Below are 22,228 nucleotides of genomic sequence, written 5' to 3'. Positions count from 1 at the left end.
TGAACATAATTGTAGTTTTTATTAAACTGAAAAAGAAAAGAAACATTAAAAGGACAGTCATTTAGCAGTTAAACACAAATATTAACTTACAACAACTTACAGTTAAACTGTTTAAAATGATTATACGGCAAATAAATGCATGAAAGAGGGGAAAACTTCTTAAGTTAAAACTTAATACACAAATAATTGATATCTAGAATAATTCTGCTACATGCATTTTAGGAGAAACACCCATAATTATAACATTAAAGACTTAAATAAAACAAACAAAGCTATTGTGATGAACACGTGTTTCCACGGAGCGCTTCATTTAAAACTCAAACTGAACTAAACTTATCTTGAGACTCAACTCGTTTACAAACAGCATTTAAATCTCACATCATCATCAGAATGAATGAGCAAGTAGAAAAAGATTCACATGTAATGTATGAATATAACTGTGTCCTCTCAAACGATCATGATGGCGCAGCGCCACCTGGTGAGAGGGTTGTGTTAGAGCATCTTTCACTAAACCAAACATCTGTGCAGGATGAGGAGACTGTAAATGCTTCCAAATGAATGACACACTGAACCAAGAGAAACGAATGTGGACAAACACACACACACACACACACACACACACACACACTGCTTCAAGTCACGGCTGATTTTGGCTTATTTCCCTTTCCTTTAAAGTCACGAAACATGCACGAAAAACAAACTGTTATTAATAACTAACACTTCAGGAATGTTCTGATGATGTCACTTCCTCCAGACGACAGGAAGTGGAGGACGGGGCTGTAGTGAAACATCCTTTTGACACTTCGACTTGTTTAAATAATATCACAAACTATAATGACATCAGATTAAATTAAAACCAGGTAAAATTCTACCAGTGCAAACTTAAGTTCAGTCCGATCTGGATTGTGATTGGCTCACTTCTGCTGCTGTTGTTGTTTTAGACTGGCCAATAGGATCTTCTTATGGGCGGGGTCACGAATGCCCGCCTCCTCCAGATCCTCCTCTGTGATGTCACTGCAGGAAAGACACATGATTGGATGATGGTTTCATCTTTGTATATCAATCCAGCAGGTATTATGGGATATTTTACACATGAATAATGCGTCACTGATGAACTTTAATTAAGTTAAAAACGCATGGGAAACCTTCTAAAAGAAGGATTGGAAAGCTACATGACTCACTACATTTGTGAAAGGTTATGATACTTTTATGGCGTTTTTGCAATTTGCACCTTTTAATATTTTGATTAAAATATTAAATATTTTACCATTTATATTTTATTAAATTACAAAAATGTAATCTTATTTCATATTATTATTGTAATAATACTGTACTACAAAGTACTGTAAAATAACAATATTTGATCATTATAATAATAATAATAATAATAATAACTAAAACTAATACAGAACAACAGTAAAATTACAATACTGATATTTATGGCTGTCTTAATTGTTTTAAAACATTATACCACACAACTTTTATTTTGGCGGAAAACCAAATGACACTGACTTTAATAGCCATTAAATTGAAAATACACAGTTGGAAACCTAAAATATGATAGATAACTAATTAAAAAATTGGATACATGACTAACTACATTTTTCAAAGGCATTTTGCACCTTTTACATTTTTATATTTTATAAAATTCAATAAATTAAACAAACCAATAATAATTACTATATTACAGTAATACTAACCCTACTGTACTGTAAAATAAAAAAATATTTAATAATAATAATAATCATTTTATCTTACAAAACAACAGTACAAATTACAATAATAATATTGATGGCTTTTATACGTTAAATCACACAGCTTTTATTTTGTCAGAAAACAAAATGACACTTGCAAACTTAAGACATTACATTAAAAATACACTGTTGCAAAAAAATAAGAATAAATAACCAATAACAAAAATTGGAAACTTACATGACCACGTTTGTAAGAGCCAATTTTATATGTGTATATTATTATTGTTTGCTTAGAGTGTGGATTTAGCAAGTAATAACCGAAAGTGTAATTTTTTGTAACTTTCTTTGAGAGGCACTTCTGATATTTCCTGTGTTTATATATATATATATTTCAGTCTTATTTCCTATGTTTTCTGGTGTATAATTTCTGTTCTGTTTCTTTAATGGCTACACACACTTGAACGGGAACGGGAACGGGAAAAGGAAATAAGGGAGGAACAGATTTCTTACCGTCTTGTTTGTCATTTATGGATAAAGCGTGTGTTTGAACGTTTAAGGAAACACAAGATAAAGGTTTAACAAGTGCAATATGATCGGATACAGGAGCCAGCACAGTTTCTGTGTTTGATGAAACTCGCACTAGTGTACGGATGAAAAGAACACATTGTTCCTGCCACTTTAATACAAGTGAAGCTAACCTACGACTAAATCTACAACATTTGTGAAGAGTTATGAGACTTACTGACAAGTCATATTTAACACAGTAATATCCTATACTAAACCTAAACTAATCTTGATTTTTGTTCCCGTTTGTTCGTTTACAAAACTGTTAAACTCACCGAGTGATTAGTGATGTTAGTTGATGTTCCAGAACCAAAAAGTGTTGCGAAATACAGTTTCTGTCGTGTTTTATTCGTCATCTTGTAAAATCCCATTGTTGAAAAAATAGTTCCACTATAGCAAAATAAACGGATTTGGAATTGGAATCATATATTGCGACGATATATTGTTTATAATCATCAACGAACACCACTAACCACTCGGTGAGTTTAACAGATTTGTAAACGAACATCATTGGCTGTTTTAATGACATTTTCGGACATGCCCATTGACTCCAATGTTAAATGGGTCCATGGCCAATTCTTTTATAGTCAAAAACTCGAGAGAGGAACCATTGTCAAAAAAATGTTGTCCACCACTCTTGTTCATCCAAAACAAACTACAATATAGACTCAAGGTGTTAAATACCGGAATTATCCTTTATTGTGTATTAAACACATGAGTCGAGGGGATCTGGAGACCCCTGCAGGCCATGAAGTGTGTGAGTTTCTCTCTGGTCAATCCTCATAGAGTTAGAGTTATAGAGCCAATAGAGTTTTGCTATACATCACTTTATTTCCCTTCAAAGTCGAACATATCTCTTTATAAATGTGTTCGAGACTCTTTTATTTCACGTTGGAGTGATAAAGATGATTGACGAATAATTGGTTGTATACGCATGAGACATGTATATGGAATTTGCTGTTCTTTTCTTTCTGAACATTCGCTGTGATTATCTTGACATGATTTTGAACAGTTTAGTGAGCGGATCTGTTGGTGTTTCCAGTCACTGCTGCGTGAGGGAACTCTGCACACGGCAACACATGCTTCTCTTACTCCGGACTGTCTCGTTTCCAGTCCAAACATCTAAACATTCTGAAATCAAGAAGCTTTTACTAGATGAGGAAAATGACCTGTTATCTGGGGGAATTAATCACAATTAAGTGAGTTGATGCTTAAAAAGAGCAAAATGATCTGCCAGAAAAATGGGTTACACTTTATTTTAAGGCGTCATTGTAACTGTGATTATATATTTAAGTGCTGAGTAATATTAATTAATGTATTTACTATAGGGTTAGGGTTAGTTACATGCAATTATGCATAATTTACTGTTATTATATGGTAAGTACATGTAACATATGTAACAAGGACACTGTACAATGAAGTGGAACCGAATTTTTTTATCTTAATTCGAACAGAAACAAGATTATTATTATTTTTCTGACCCCATTGGCAGATCATTTTGCTTTTTTAAACATCAACTCACTTAATTTTGATTAATTTCCCCAGAAAACAAGACTTATTATCTTATGTAATTTTACTACTTCAGTAACTGCATCTTGATTTGAGAAATGTTAGATATTTGGACTGGAAACAAGACAAAAATACTGAGTAAGAAAAGCATGTTTTGCAGAGTATAATGTCTTCGTGTGGTCCTTTCTGTGAGAGTCGAGTGAACGGATCAGTGGGGTTACACACACACACACACACACACACACACACACACACACACACACGCCGGCTGGCATTTTCTATGACTCAGAGGGGATTCCCAGGTCCCTTAACGTGGAGCGTGACTGGCAGAAAGGGAATATGGTCTAAGCGCTGTGTGTGTGTGTGTGTGTGTGTGTGTGTGTGTGTGTGTGTGTGTCGGACACTCGTACCTGAGGAACTCCAGATCGTCCCAGCCGTTGTGCAGGAGCCCTTCCTCATAATGCTGGAGCCCGAGCTTCTGGAGCCACTCGCCAACACTGTACTCGCCCGACACACTGCTCTCGTCGTGCCACAGGCCCTGCACACACACACACACAAACACACACACACACACACACACACACACACACACACACACACACACACACACACACACACACACACACATGAAAAAAATACTAATCAACATGAGAAAATTGTAACAATGTGAATTCTGAGAGAATGCCAACAGAATAAAAGCCTGTTAACAAAGTGCAACATATATTTATTAAAGGAAATGGGGATGACAGTTAGCCTGGGAAAACCCAGACCACTTCCGGCAAATTTAGATTTGCTCTGCAAGTGGGTCTGGCAAAGAGCCCATTGAAACCCATTTCCAATCCGTCGAAATCGCGGCACCAATCAGAAACGTTGGGGCGGGCCTTACACGATGACGACAGAGCAGAGACGGTGACGCAGATTTTGCACATTACAGAGATGGATGCCGCCGTGGAACATCACAACATCACTCGTTCGAATCAGCTATCGCGTCTGTTTCAAGCGATTTAAAATAGTCATTTTCGTTAACACAAACAGAGAATTGCTGAGAGTCTCGAGATGTTTCTCCGTCGCTCTGCATACGTCATGTCATTCAGCGCTCTGATTGGTTTCAGATCTATCCGACGTCCGTTGGTGACGCCCCTGTGGAAATGAATTGTCTATGGAGCTTTGCCAGACCCTTACTCAGTTACAACTGAGAGTGGTCTGGGTTTTCCCAGGCTAGATGACAGTAAAATTCCAGTAAAAATACATTATTAATAACACAGGCAAAATTATCAAAAAAACTGAACTGAAAAAGACACGCATGTCCATAAGGTCGCACAAGGGTTAATGTTCGTTCATAAAAATACAACGGTTCATTGTTCGTTCATGTTAGTTCACAGTTTTAACGAAGGTCCATTATAAAATATTAACTACGGGAACTGATTTTAATAATGTATTAGCAAATGTTGAAAATAACAGACTGAGATTAATAAATGCTGTAGAAGAACCGTTGATTGTTAGTTCATGATATCTAATGCAGTTGCACTGAAATCGTGTGTGTGTGTGTGTGTGTGTGTGTGAGTGTTTGACTGACTGAGTGTGTGTGTGTGTGTGTGTGTGTGAGTGTTTGACAGTGTGTGTGTGTGTGTGTGTGTGTGTGTGTGTGTGTGTGTGTTTGAGTGTGTGTGTGTGTGTGTGTGTTTGACTGAGTGTGTGTGTGTGTATGAGTGATTGATTGAGTGAGTGTATGTGTGTGTGTGAGAGAGAGTGTTTGACTGACTGAGTGTGTATGTGTGTGAGTGATTGAGTGAGTGAGTGTTTGACTGAGTGTGTGTGTGTGTGTGTCTGTGTCTGTCTGTGTGTGTGTGTGTGTGTGTGTGTGTGTGTGTGATTGAGTGAGTGAGTGTTTGACTGAGTGTGTGTGTGTGTGTGTCTGTGTGTGTGTGTGTGTGTGTGTGTGTGAGAGTGATTGAGTGAGTGAGTGTTTGACTGAGTGTGTGTGTGTGTGTGTGTCTGTGTGTGTGTGTGTGTGTGAGAGTGATTGAGTGAGTGAGTGTTTGACTGAGTGTGTGTGTGTGTGTGTGTGTGTGAGTGATTGAGTGAGTGAGTGTTTGACTGAGTGTGTGTGTGTGTGTCTGTGTGTGTGTGTGTGTGTGAGAGTGATTGAGTGAGTGAGTGTTTGACTGAGTGTGTGTGTGTGTGTGTGTGTGTGTGTGTGAGTGATTGAGTGAGTGTTTGACAGTGTGTGTGTGTGTGTGTGTGTGTGTTTGTGTGTGAGTGATTGAGTGAGTGTGTGTGAGTGATTGAGTGAGTGAGTGTTTGACAGTGTGTGTGTGTGTGTGTGTGTGTGTGTGTGATTGAGTGAGTGAGTGTGTGTGAGTGATTGAGTGAGTGAGTGTTTGACAGTGTGTGTGTGTGTGTGTGTGTGTGTGTGTCTCACCTCCTCCGGCAGGTCTTCAGCGATGCTCTCCTCCTGTATGGATCGCGGTGGGAAGGTCAAGCCTCTCATGTGAGAAGCCGCCGCCCCTTTCCCGACTCCGCCCCTTTTCCCGGACGGATACTCCACTTCGCTCAGCGTCTTCGCCATTTGCAGAACGGAACACGACTGGTCGTCCAGCGCGGAAGCCCCGCCTGCTCGTCGGAAAGGGGCGGAGCTTGGGTTCAACATGGGCGGAGCCTCCAAACAGAAGGCCACGCCTCCTCCTCCTCCTCCAGAGGGAGACGACAGCGGTTTGGACGGGATCTTGGCGTCGGCGAGGTCCGGGAACATCCGCGGTTTTCCGAACGAGTTTTCGGGGATTTCTTTGGGAAGTGGAGGAGGAGGGAAATCTGGCGGAGGACGATTGAGTGACGCGACGTGAGTTCCGATGTTCCCGTCGTCTTCCGAAGATCCCTCTTCGCTGATTGGCCGAACCTGGTGCCAGCGGACCGGAGCCGAACTCCCACTGGGCGGCTTGTTCTTCCCCACAGGAGCTGCTGTTTTATTGGCTAGCGGAGGGAGGGCGGAGCCTGGGAGCAGGTCGGAGGCCAGGGCTGCTGATTGGTTGGGAACGCCCTCGAGGATGTAGTAGGCGGGGTTATTGAAGCTGTTCTTGCAGGCTGTGACGTCGCTCTCAAACGGGTCCTGTTTGAGTCTGATAAACCAACAACAGTCAGGGTTACTATCGGTGAGTCAAAGAGTGTGTGTGTGTGTGTGTGTGTGTGTGTGTGTGTATCCACCTGTTCTGTGCGCTGTCCTCTTTAGAGGCGTGTGTGTGTGTGTGTCTCCCTGTGATGCTCTTGTCTCCCTCCTCTGAAACCTTCCCGAGGTCAGCTGACCCCAACTTCCTGCTGGTGGACGGTCTACAGGACCAGAATGAAACACTCACTTCACTGGGCCACAAACACGCTTGCAGAAACAATAATCATGTTAAGAAATGAATGTTTCAACATGAACTCACTTGACGTAATCGTGTGTGGCTCTGGGAGGAAGAGTTCTGCCCCTCGACCCGCCAGTCTCGTCCTTATCAACACTGATCCACTCTGAGAGAGAGAGAGAGAGAGAGAGAGAGAGAGAGAGAGAGAGAGAGAGAGAGAGAGAGAGATTTTACAAGTACTTTATTAAAACAGTTGCACAAAAACAACAACACTCAATCAGATAAAATCACATTACATCAACACACTCTTAAAAGTTATATTATTCTCTACAACAGAGCAGAGTACCTCTTTGTGACACCAAATATTGGAAAATTTTCCGAGATCGTTCATCAAACTGTAGTAATTAAAATCTATTCTTAAACGTGATTTCAACATTTTGACAAATACAAACACAGCATCATCATCTGTAGATCCTTCAACCTTATTTCGTCTACTCATATACACAGCCATCTTTGCTCTCCCCAAAATGAAATTAAAGAGTTGACACTGCTCTCTCTTTTTTTGTGAATACCTATAACCTAAAATAAACAACTGTTTGGAAAAAACTACATCAAACAATTTAAAAAGATCTTCCAACATAGAGAACAGTGGCACAAGACGACAACAGTCCATGAAGCAGTGAAAAACTGTCTCACGAAGAGTGCAAAAAGGACAGTCATGATTAATATCAGGGTTTAAAACAGAGATAAAAGAATTAACAGCCACTGCTGTATGTAAAACTCTCCATTGCAAATCAGCAACTTTCTTCAACAATGGTGGTTTATACAGCGCCCTCTCTCTGGTCCACACACACACACACACACACACACACACACACTACCGTAGAGTCTCTCTCTGGTCCACACACACACACACACTACCGTAGAGTCTCTCTCTGGTCCACACACACACACACACACTACCGTAGAGTCTCTCTCTGGTCCACACACACACACACACACACACACACACTACCGTAGAGTCTCTCTCTGGTCCACACACACACACACACACACACACACACACACACTACCGTAGAGTCTCTCTCTGGTCCACACACACACACACACACACACACACACACACACACACACACACACACACACACACACACACACACACTACCGTAGAGTCTCTCTCTGGTCCACACACACACACACACACACACACACACACACACACACACACACACACTACCGTAGAGTCTCTCTCTGGTCCACACACACACACACACACACACACACACACACTACCGTAGAGTCTCTCTCTGGTCCACACACACACACACACACACACACACACACACTACCGTAGAGTCTCTCTCTGGTCCACACACACACACACACACTACCGTAGAGTCTCTCTCTGGTCCACACACACACACACACACACACACACTACCGTAGAGTCTCTCTCTGGTCCACACACACACACACACACACACACACACACACTACCGTAGAGTCTCTCTCTGGTCCACACACACACACACACACTACCGTAGAGTCTCTCTCTGGTCCACACACACACACACACACACACACAGTACCGTAGAGTCTCTCTCTGGTCCACACACACACACACACACACACACACTACCGTAGAGTCTCTCTCTGGTCCGTCCACACACACACACACACACACACTACCGTAGAGTCTCTCTCTGGTCCACACACACACACACACACACACACACACTACCGTAGAGTCTCTCTCTGGTCCACACACACACACACACACACACACACACTACCGTAGAGTCTCTCTCTGGTCCACACACACACACACACACACACACACTACCGTAGAGTCTCTCCCTGGTCCACACACACACACACACACACACACACACACACTACCGTAGAGTCTCTCTCTGGTCCACACACACACACACACACACACACACACTACCGTAGAGTCTCTCTCTGGTCCCCACACACACACACACACACACACACACTACCGTAGAGTCTCTCTCTGGTCCACACACACACACACTACCGTAGAGTCTCTCTCTGGTCCACACACACACACACACACACACACACACACTACCGTAGAGTCTCTCTCTGGTCCAGACACACACACACACACACGCACACACTACCGTAGAGTCTCTCTCTGGTCCACACACACACACACACACACACACACACACACACACACACTACCGTAGAGTCTCTCTCTGGTCCACACACACACACACACACACACACACACTACCGTAGAGTCTCTCTCTGGTCCACACACACACACACACACACACATACACACACACACACTACCGTAGAGTCTCTCTCTGGTCCACACACACACACACACACACACACACACACTACCGTAGAGTCTCTCTCTGGTCCACACACACACACACACACACACACACACACACACACACACACACTACCGTAGAGTCTCTCTCTGGTCCACACACACACACACACACACACACACACACACACACACACTACCGTAGAGTCTCTCTCTGGTCCACACACACACACACACACACACACACACACACACTACCGTAGAGTCTCTCTCTGGTCCACACACACACACACACACTACCGTAGAGTCTCTCTCTGGTCCACACACACACACACACACTACCGTAGAGTCTCTCTCTGGTCCACACACACACACACACACACACACACACACACACACACACACACTACCGTAGAGTCTCTCTCTGGTCCACACACACACACACACACACACACACACACACACACACACACACTACCGTAGAGTCTCTCTCTGGTCCACACACACACACACACACTACCGTAGAGTCTCTCTCTGGTCCACACACACACACACACACTACCGTAGAGTCTCTCTCTGGTCCACACACACACACACACACACACACACACACTACCGTAGAGTCTCTCTCTGGTCCACACACACACACACACACACACACACACACACTACCGTAGAGTCTCTCTCTGGTCCACACACACACACACACACTACCGTAGAGTCTCTCTCTGGTCCACACACACACACACACACACACACAGTACCGTAGAGTCTCTCTCTGGTCCACACACACACACACACACACACACACACTACCGTAGAGTCTCTCTCTGGTCCGTCCACACACACACACACACACACACTACCGTAGAGTCTCTCTCTGGTCCACACACACACACACACACACACACACACTACCGTAGAGTCTCTCTCTGGTCCACACACACACACACACACACACACACACTACCGTAGAGTCTCTCTCTGGTCCACACACACACACACACACACTACCGTAGAGTCTCTCCCTGGTCCACACACACACACACACACACACACACTACCGTAGAGTCTCTCTCTGGTCCACACACACACACACACACACACACACACTACCGTAGAGTCTCTCTCTGGTCCCCACACACACACACACACACACACACACTACCGTAGAGTCTCTCTCTGGTCCACACACACACACACTACCGTAGAGTCTCTCTCTGGTCCACACACACACACACACACACACACACTACCGTAGAGTCTCTCTCTGGTCCAGACACACACACACACACACGCACACACTACCGTAGAGTCTCTCTCTGGTCCACACACACACACACACACACACACACACACACACACACACTACCGTAGAGTCTCTCTCTGGTCCACACACACACACACACACACACACACACACACTACCGTAGAGTCTCTCTCTGGTCCACACACACACACACACACACACATACACACACACACACTACCGTAGAGTCTCTCTCTGGTCCACACACACACACACACACACACACACTACCGTAGAGTCTCTCTCTGGTCCACACACACACACACACACACACACACACACACACACACACACACACTACCGTAGAGTCTCTCTCTGGTCCACACACACACACACACACACACACACACACACACACACACACTACCGTAGAGTCTCTCTCTGGTCCACACACACACACACACACACACACACACACACACACACACACACTACCGTAGAGTCTCTCTCTGGTCCACACACACACACACACACTACCGTAGAGTCTCTCTCTGGTCCACACACACACACACACACTACCGTAGAGTCTCTCTCTGGTCCACACACACACACACACACACACACACACACACACACACACACACACTACCGTAGAGTCTCTCTCTGGTCCACACACACACACACACACACACACACACACACACACACACACTACCGTAGAGTCTCTCTCTGGTCCACACACACACACACACACTACCGTAGAGTCTCTCTCTGGTCCACACACACACACACACACTACCGTAGAGTCTCTCTCTGGTCCACACACACACACACACACACACACACACACTACCGTAGAGTCTCTCTCTGGTCCCCATCCTCTCTGAAGGGACTCTGACTCTCATGGATCCGCGGATGTTTCCCGTCTCCTCGCCGCGGTGGGAGAGATACGTGTGAAACTGCTGCGCCGTGCTGCCAATCATCGACTTCAGCGCCAACACACACTCCCCTGCGCACACACACACACACATTAGAAATGCATGCAAAAAACTAAAACTAGAAACTAAACTAGAAAAATTTCTTGGTTTCTGGTGCAAAAAACCTTGATAACACACGCGACTAAAAATGCGACAAAAGCAACAATTTTATTTAATTAAATAATGTAATTTAATTAAACAACCCCAGAAATACTCAGCAAAAGGCAGAACGCCACAGCGCTTCATGTGAACGCATATCAGAACACAAATCATAATTCATATTTTTCACAACAATAAACTTAAAATTATGTAACCTTTTTTTAAGTTCACTTTTTAAAACTTTTTCAGCAATAATCTGCTGAAAAAATAAACAAGTTTTCTGTAATTTTATGTTAAAATATGCAAATTAGGCAATATATAATTAAATATGCACTTTATTTATAGTTTTTTTTTTTTTTTTTTATCTGAGAATTGGATAAAGCCAGGTTAAAAATATTTTTTTCATTGTGTTCACATGAAAAAAATGACAGACGGATTTATGGATATCTACTTTTGTTATCCTGTAAATCAGAATATACTGTCAATAGCCTTAAAAAAATGATTTTCGCCATGTTTTTTGGAATAAAATGTTACATAAATCAGGCTAGGAATAATATATTTACAAATCCCTCTGTAAATGTCTTCATAATATAACTAGGCACAAGACTGGAGGGTTTGGTGTGTATCGGTGCGACTGAAGAGGAGATCTCGGACTTGGAGAATGAGAGAAAAGTCATTTTGAGAAAACGGGCTTTAAAGATTTATCATCAGCCAATGAGATTGCGCATTCAGCCCTTTTACTCTCACGATTGGCTGCTGATAAACAGGAAATGACCATATTTGGATCCGACAGCATTGCACAGGAGAGAGAGAGCTTTCTAACGGTGTGTGTGATGACAGGAGACAGAGATGTTGATTTATAACGACAACTTTTGATGAGTTTAGGAGAAATCTACAGACGCAAACAGACAAAGTTAGTAAAATAAAGACATAAATGTGTGTTTCTGACTTTTCTTCACCACAAATCTGAAAGAAGACATGTTATTGAAGACAAATATCCCCAAATCTCAAAATTGACCAGAAAAAAAAGAAACGTTTTTGCCTGCCGTGTGTCGGCTTAAGCTGGAAATGAATAAATGGATTATAAATAGAGCGTAAATATAATTTAGTACCATAAAATCCACTAAAAATACAAAATAATGAATAAAAACCACTATCGAACTAAAATATAGTACATTATTTAATTGAAATCATTTTCGACCGAGCACCAGATGTGATTCAATTTAATGCAATTCACATTTATTTGTGTTGCGCTTTTCACAATTAGGGTTGCGAAGGGGCGGAAAGTTTCCGGTAAATTTCCATGGGAAGTTAAGCTGGGGAATTTTGGAAATAGCGTGGCGTTTTTCTGTAAAATAAGACGAGAGCTTGTAAGAATACTAATGCGATGGCATGAACAGATATATAAATAGTAAGGCTAGCTAAACCACTGGAATGATCTTCAAAGCATATTGCAGGAGGCCGAGACAAACGCCACACGAGGTCAATAAAGTTATTTAGCATCAAACTTATCAGCTTTCTATCTACTAGATAAATACATTTGTATGTGATATTTGCAATTTAAACATTTAATAAATATATGCCAGTGGGGGGTGTGGTCTCAGGAGGCGTGCACAGTGCCAGTGGGGGGTGTGGTCTCAGGAGGCGTGCACAGTGCCAGTGGGGGGTGTGGTCTCAGGAGGCGTGCACAGTGCCAGTGGGGGGTGTGGTCTCAGGAGGCGTGCACAGTGCCAGTGGGAGGCGTGCACAGTGCCAGTGGGGGGTGTGGTCTCAGGAGGCGTGCACAGTGCCAGTAGGGGGTGTGGTCTCAGGAGGCGTGCACAGTGCCAGTGGGGGGCGTGGTCTCAGGAGGCGTGCACAGTGCCAGTGGGGGGTGTGGTCTCAGGAGGCGTGCACAGTGCCAGTGGGAGGCGTGCACAGTGCCAGTGGGGGGTGTGGTCTCAGGAGGCGTGCACAGTGCCAGTAGGGGGTGTGGTCTCAGGAGGCGTGCACAGTGCCAGTAGGGGGTGTGGTCTCAGGAGGCGTGCACAGTGCCAGTGGGGGGTGTGGTCTCAGGAGGCGTGCACAGTGCCAGTGGGGGGTGTGGTCTCAGGAGGTGTGCACAGTGCCAGTGGGGGGCGTGGTCTCAGGAGGCGTGCACAGTGCCAGTGGGGGGCGTGGTCTCAGGAGGCGTGCACAGTGCCAGTGGGGGGCGTGGTCTCAGGAGGCGTGCACAGTGCCAGTGGGGGGCGTGGTCTCAGGAGGCGTGCACAGTGCCAGTAGGGGGTGTGGTCTCAGGAGGCGTGCACAGTGCCAGTGGGAGGCGTGCACAGTGCCAGTGGGAGGCGTGCACAGTGCCAGTGGGGGGTGTGGTCTCAGGAGGCGTGCACAGTGCCAGTGGGGGGTGTGGTCTCAGGAGGCGTGCACAGTGCCAGTAGGGGGTGTGGTCTCAGGAGGCGTGCACAGTGCCAGTGGGGGGCGTGGTCTCAGGAGGCGTGCACAGTGCCAGTGGGGGGCGTGGTCTCAGGAGGCGTGCACAGTGCCAGTGGGGGGTGTGGTCTCAGGAGGCGTGCACAGTGCCAGTGGGGGGTGTGGTCTCAGGAGGCGTGCACAGTGCCAGTAGGGGGTGTGGTCTCAGGAGGCGTGCACAGTGCCAGTGGGGGGTGTGGTCTCAGGAGGCGTGCACAGTGCCAGTGGGGGGTGTGGTCTCAGGAGGCGTGCACAGTGCCAGTAGGGGGTGTGGTCTCAGGAGGCGTGCACAGTGCCAGTGGGGGGTGTGGTCTCAGGAGGCGTGCACAGTGCCAGTGGGGGGTGTGGTCTCAGGAGGCGTGCACAGTGCCAGTGGGGGGCGTGGTCTCAGGAGGCGTGCACAGTGCCAGTGGGGGGTGTGGTCTCAGGAGGCGTGCAGTAAGCAGTGTGCTATGTGCATGTGAGGAGTGGCATGGATATTCAAGTGTATTTGAACGGCATCTGTTTGTTTTAGTCAAAATTATGCTAAAATATACTTTCCTCAACTATATTTAAGTTCCCTATGAACAGCCAACCCTCAACTTTGAAAATTCCCAGTTTATTTCCGTTTATTCCCATAAATTTCTGTTAATTCCCTTAAATTCCCATGGAAAGTTTCCATCTTTGAAAATTCCCATAATTTTGCAACCCTACTCACAATACACATCATTTCAAAGCAGCTTTACAGAAATGCATGAGTGCAGCAGCTGTGATGTCACACACACACACACACACACACACCGTATGATTCGTATCCGTCCAGGGACTTGACGGTGAGCAGCAGGTGCTGGTCCTGCAGGTACTCGATGTCGGATAAGATGGGCTTCAGTGTGGTCAGCTGCTTCGACGACCAGCCCACGCGCAAGAAGTTCACGTTATCACTGCTCTGGGTGTCATTCTCATAACTCTTCTTGAACTCTACACACACACACACACACACACACAGGTTACACATCACTAAACTGTGAGGTGTATGCATTATAAGCACAGTCAGTAAAGTGGTAGACTTTCACACATTATTTCCTGCTGCATGTTCAGAAACGAGGAAGTTAGCGCATGTGAAGCTTTTCATATTCTTCAATGTTCGTTCATCACTGCAACCGCCGGAAATATGATCTAGAAAAGCCTGACACGCGTCTTATTGTTTAATGCAAAAGTAAAACTCTAATCCCTGATTAAATGCTAATGACGAAGAATATTTAATTATTCATGCAACAATAAAATATGCAATTATTGATGTTTATTACTGCACATTATTTAATTATTTTATATTTTAATATATTTAGAATGACTTGTCTCAAAATTTTTCAATGATTATATCAATAAACAATAAGAATATTTAATTATATTAATTTGTATGCACAAATATAACAATGCATAGTAATAAACATCAATATTTGCATATTTTTACTTAAAATATTATTATTTTTTATTAATTCATGGTTTCACTGAAAAATATTTAAGTAAAAATATGCAAATAAATATGCAAATATTGATGCGTAAAAATATGCAAATAAATATGCAAATATGAATTATTAATATAATTAAATATTCTTATTGTTTATTAATTCATGGTTTCACTGAAATATATCATTATATATTACTTATATATATTATATATTAATATATATATATATATATAAGAATATTTCTTATATTTGTTTATATGCACTAATATAATAATGCATAGTAATAAACATCAATATTTGCACATTTAATGCAATTTTTATTGGCTTTTTATTTACTTAAACAATTTTCAGTGACAACATGAATTAATAAAAAATAAGAATAATTATATTAATTTTTATGCACCAAAAGAACAATGCCTAGTAATAAACATCAATATATTTAATCACATATTTTTACTAAAATATTTTAATATATTTAGAATGGCTTCAGTCAACATTTTTAAATGATGACATGAATAAATAAAGAATATTTAATATTTACTATTTATTTATATGTACTAATATAAAAATGCATAGTAATAAATATCAATATTTGCATATTTATTGTCATATTTAATGCATTATTTAATCGCATATTTTTAGTAACACATTTTAATATTTTTTAAATGACTTTTTAGAACAAATCGGTGAAAAAAAAACATTTAATTCTATTAAAGTATATAATAATGCATAGTAATAAACATCACTATTTAAATATTAAATGCAATTTTTAATCAGATATTTATACTAAAACATTTAAAAAAAGTAATGACTTTTTAACATTTTTCAATAATGAGATGAATAAATAATAAAAATAACTAAAAATTTTAAATCTATTCATTTATATGCACTAATATAACAACGCACAGTAATAAACATGAATATTTTCATATTCATTGCAATATTTAATTGCACATTTAATGCAATTTTTAATCGCATATTTTTAGTAAAACATTTTGATATTTTTAAAATGACTTGTCAACATTTTTCTGTGATTTTTTTTAGAACAAATCAAATTTGAATTGATTATTAAAACACAGTTTGAATTGATTCACATAAACTATTATTACATAATTGCTATGAATAATTACTATTAGTATATATAATTATAATTTTTTTTTTTTTTTTTTTTTACTCGAAAAATATATAATATTATTATATAATTAATTATTTATTATACTCTGTATAATAATAATAATTATTACTAATAAAATTACATGAATGAATGATGATACCATGAATATTTGATGGATCAGATTTTCAGTGATGATGATTATGAATGTTGATCTCTGGGTTATGATTTCATAAGGATTCTCTATTATGATGTTCAGAGATGTGTTGCTCCTGATTGAGTTCCTCACCCTCCAGACACGTGGAGTAAAACTCGATGAAGAACTTGGTCCTGCTGGCGGTCTTCACGATGGCCTCGATGTTCTCGAACTCGATGTACGCTTGTTCTGAAGACTTGGGCAGACCTGAGGAGGAAGAGCAGCTCAGAAACCAGTTTCACCAGTACGACACCGAACACAGGGATCAAACCAGTCTGAACGCAGGGATCAAACCAGTACGACACTGAACACAGGGATCAAACCAGTCTGAACACAGGGATCAAACCAGTACGACACTGAACACAGGGATCAAACCAGTACGACACTGAACACAGGGATCAAACCAGTACGACACTGAACACAGGGATCAAACCAGTACGACACTGAACACAGGGATCAAACCAGTACGACACTGAACACAGGGATCAAACCAGTACAACACTGAACACAGGGATCAAACCAGTACGACAGCGAACACAGGGATCAAACCAGTACGACAGCGAACACAGGGATCAAACCAGTACGACAGCGAACACAGGGATCAAACCAGTACGACACTGAACACAGGGATCAAACCAGTACGACACTGAACACAGGGATCAAACCAGTATAACACCGAACACAGGGATCAAACCAGAACGACACTGAACACAGGGATCAAACCAGTACGACACTGAACACAGAGATCAAACCAGTACAACACCGAACACAGGGATCAAACCAGAACAACACTGAACACAGGGATCAAACCAGTACGACACTGAACACAGGGATCAAACCAGTACGACACCGAACACAGGGATCAAACCAGTCTGAACACAGAGATCAAACCAGTACAACACTGAACACAGAGATCAAACCAGTACAACACTGAACACAGGGATCAAACCAGTACGACACCGAACACAGGGATCAAACCAGTACAACACCGAACACAGGGATCAAACCAGTACAACACCGAACACAGGGATCAAACCAGTCTGAACACAGAGATCAAACCAGTACAACAGCGAACACAGGGATCAAACCAGTACGACACTGAACACAGGGATCAAACTAGTACAACAGCGAACACAGGGATCTAACCAGTACAACACCGAACACAGGGATCAAACCAGTACAACACTGAACACAGGGATCAAACCAGTACAACACTGAACACAGGGATCTAACCAGTACAACACCGAACACAGGGATCAAACCAGTACAACACTGAACACAGGGATCAAACCAGTCTGAACACAGAGATCAAACCAGTACAACACCGAACACAGGGATCAAACCAGTCTGAACACAGAGATCAAACCAGTACGACACTAAACACAGGGATCAAACCAGTACAACAGCGAACACAGGGATCAAACCAGTACGACACTGAACACAGGGATCAAACCAGTACGACACTGAACACAGGGATCAAACCAGTACGACACCGAACACAGGTATTAAACCAGTCTGAACACAGAGATAAAACCAGTACAACAGCGAACACAGGGATCAAACCAGTACGACACTGAACACAGGGATCAAACCAGTACGACACTGAACACAGGGATCAAACCAGTCTGAACACAGAGATCAAACCAGTACAACACCGAACACAGGTATCAAACCAGTCTGAACACAGAGATCAAACCAGTACGACACTGAACACAGGGATCAAACCAGTACAACAGCGAACACAGGGATCAAACCAGTACGACACTGAACACAGGGATCAAACCAGTACGACACTGAACACAGGGATCAAACCAGTACGACACCGAACACAGGTATCAAACCAGTCTGAACACAGGGATCAAACCAGTACAACACTGAACACAGGGATCAAACCAGTCTGAACACAGAGATCAAACCAGTACGACACTGAACACAGGAATCAAACCAGTACGACACTGAACACAGGGATCAAACCAGTACGACACTGAACACAGGGATCAAACCAGTACAACACTGAACACAGGGATCAAACCAGTACAACACTGAACACAAGGATCAAACCAGTACGACACTGAACACAGGGATCAAACCAGTATAACACCGAACACAGGGATCAAACCAGAACGACACTGAACACAGGGATCAAACCAGTCTGAACACAGGGATCAAACCAGAACGACACTGAACACAGGGATCAAACCAGTACGACACTGAACACAGGGATCAAACCAGTCTGAACACAGGGATCAAACCAGAACGACACTGAACACAGGGATCAAACCAGTCTGAACACAGGGATCAAACCAGAACGACACTGAACACAGGGATCAAACCAGTCTGAACACAGGGATCAAACCAGAACGACACTGAACACAGGGATCAAACCAGTCTGAACACAGGGATCAAACCAGAACGACACTGAACACAGGGATCAAACCAGTCTGAACACAGGGATCAAACCAGAACGACACCGAACACAGGGATCAAACCAGAACGACACTAAACACAGGGATCAAACCAGTCTGAACACAGGGATCAAACCAGTACGACAGCGAACACAGGGATCAAACCAGTACGACACCGAACACAGGGATCAAACCAGTACAACAGCGAACACAGGGATCAAACCAGTACGACACCGAACACAGGGATCAAACCAGTACGACACTGAACACAGGGATCAAACCAGTATAACACCGAACACAGGGATCAAACCAGAACGACACTGAACACAAGGATCAAACCAGTACGACACTGAACACAGAGATCAAACCAGTACAACACCGAACACAGGGATCAAACCAGAACAACACTGAACACAGGGATCAAACCAGTACGACACTGAACACAGGGATCAAACCAGTACAACACCGAACACAGGGATCAAACCAGTACGACACCGAACACAGGGATCAAACCAGTACGACACCGAACACAGGTATCAAACCAGTCTGAACACAGGGATCAAACCAGTACAACACTGAACACAGGGATCAAACCAGTACGACACCGAACACAGGGATCAAACCAGTACAACACCGAACACAGGGATCAAACCAGTACAATACCGAACACAGGGATCAAACCAGTCTGAACACAGAGATCAAACCAGTACAACAGCGAACACAGGGATCAAACCAGTACGACACTGAACACAGGGATCAAACTAGTACAACAGCGAACACAGGGATCAAACCAGTACGACACTGAACACAGGGATCAAACCAGTACAACACTGAACACAGGGATCTAACCAGTACGACACCGAACACAGGGATCAAGTGAGTACAACACTGAACACAGGGATCAAACCAGTCTGAACACAGAGATCAAACCAGTACAACACCGAACACAGGGATCAAACCAGTCTGAACACAGAGATCAAACCAGTACAACACTGAACACAGGGATCAAACCAGTACAACAGGGAACACAGGGATCAAACCAGTACGACACTGAACACAAGGATCAAACCAGTACGACACTGAACACAGGGATCAAACCAGTACGACACCGAACACAGGTATTAAACCAGTCTGAACACAGAGATCAAACCAGTACAACAGCGAACACAGGGATCAAACCAGTACGACACTGAACACAGGGATCAAACCAGTACGACACTGAACATAGGGATCAAACCAGTCTGAACACAGAGATCAAACCAGTACGACACTGAACACAGGGATCAAACCAGTACAACAGCGAACACAGGGATCAAACCAGTACGACACTGAACACAGGGATCAAACCAGTACGACACTGAACACAGGGATCAAACCAGTACGACACCGAACACAGGTATCAAACCAGTCTGAACACAGGGATCAAACCAGTACAACACTGAACACAGGGATCAAACCAGTCTGAACACAGAGATCAAACCAGTACGACACTGAACACAGGAATCAAACCAGTACGACACTGAACACAGGGATCAAACCAGTACGACACTGAACACAGAGATCAAACCAGTACGACACTGAACACAGGAATCAAACCAGTACGACACTGAACACAGGGATCAAACCAGAACAACACTGAACACAGGGATCAAACCAGTACAACACTGAACACAAGGATCAAACCAGTACGACACTGAACACAGGGATCAAACCAGTACGACACTGAACACAGGGATCAAACCAGTACGACACTGAACACAGGGATCAAACCAGTACGACACTGAACACAGGGATCAAACCAGTATGACACTGAACACAGGGATCAAACCAGTACGACACTGAACACAGGGATCAAACCAGTACAACACCGAACACAGGGATCAAACCAGTCTGAACACAGAGATCAAACCAGTACAACACTAAACACAGGGATCAAACCAGTACAACACTACACACAGGGATCAAACCAGTACAACACTAAACACAGGGATCAAACCAGTACGACACTGACCACAGGAATCAAACCAGTACGACACTGAACACAGGGATCAAACCAGTACGACACTGAACACAGGGATCAAACCAGTACGACACTGACCACAGGAATCAAACCAGTACGACACTGAACACAGGGATCAAACCACTACGACACTGACCACAGGAATCAAACCAGTACGACACTGAACACAGGGATCAAACCAGTACGACACTGAACACAGGGATCAAACCACTACGACACTGACCACAGGAATCAAACCAGTACGACACTGAACACAGGGATCAAACCAGTACGACACCGAACACAGGGATCAAACCAGTCTGAACACAGAGATCAAACCAGTACAACACTGAACACAGGGATCAAACCAGTACGACACCGAACACAGGGATCAAACCAGTACAACAGTGAACACAGGGATCAAACCAGTACGACACTAAACACAGGGATCAAACCAGTACAACACTGAACACAGATATCAAACCAGTACAACACTGAACACAGGGCTCAAACCAATACAACACTGAACACAGGGATCAAACCAGTACAACACCGAACACAGGGAACAAACCAGTACAACACTGAACACAGATATCAAACCAGTACAACACTGAACACAGATATCAAACCAGTACAACACTGAACACAGATATCAAACCAGTACAACACTGAACACAGGGATCAAACCAGTACAACACTGAACACAGGGATCAAACCAGTACAACACTGAACACATATCAAACCAGTACAACACTGAACACAGGGATCAAACCAGTACAACACTGAACACAGGGATCAAACCAGTACAACACTGAACACAGATATCAAACCAGTACAACACTGAACACAGATATCAAACCAGTATAACACTGAACACAGG

General features: G+C 43.1%; 1 protein-coding gene across 1 annotated transcript in view; it reads right to left on the bottom strand.

Moving 5' to 3' along the window:
* The window catches only part of inppl1a (inositol polyphosphate phosphatase-like 1a), a 61,640-nt gene continuing 39,412 nt past the window's right edge, over positions 1-22,228 (bottom strand). The window contains exons 20-27 of the mRNA XM_079611044.1: positions 17,038-17,151; positions 14,970-15,146; positions 11,519-11,674; positions 7,190-7,271; positions 6,969-7,091; positions 6,190-6,883; positions 4,178-4,305; positions 1-1,014 (exon numbers count right to left, since the gene is read on the bottom strand). Coding sequence (XP_079467170.1) covers positions 915-1,014; positions 4,178-4,305; positions 6,190-6,883; positions 6,969-7,091; positions 7,190-7,271; positions 11,519-11,674; positions 14,970-15,146; positions 17,038-17,151 — 1,574 coding nt within the window. The 3' untranslated portion in view covers positions 1-914. The remainder of the gene's footprint in view (positions 1,015-4,177; positions 4,306-6,189; positions 6,884-6,968; positions 7,092-7,189; positions 7,272-11,518; positions 11,675-14,969; positions 15,147-17,037; positions 17,152-22,228) is intronic.

Source organism: Phoxinus phoxinus, assembly GCF_949152265.1.
Source record: "Phoxinus phoxinus genome assembly, chromosome: 4".
NCBI classification, from domain to species: Eukaryota; Metazoa; Chordata; class Actinopteri; order Cypriniformes; family Leuciscidae; genus Phoxinus; species Phoxinus phoxinus.
Note: the sequence above shows the minus strand (reverse complement) of the source record. Positions and strands in the feature narration are given on the sequence as shown.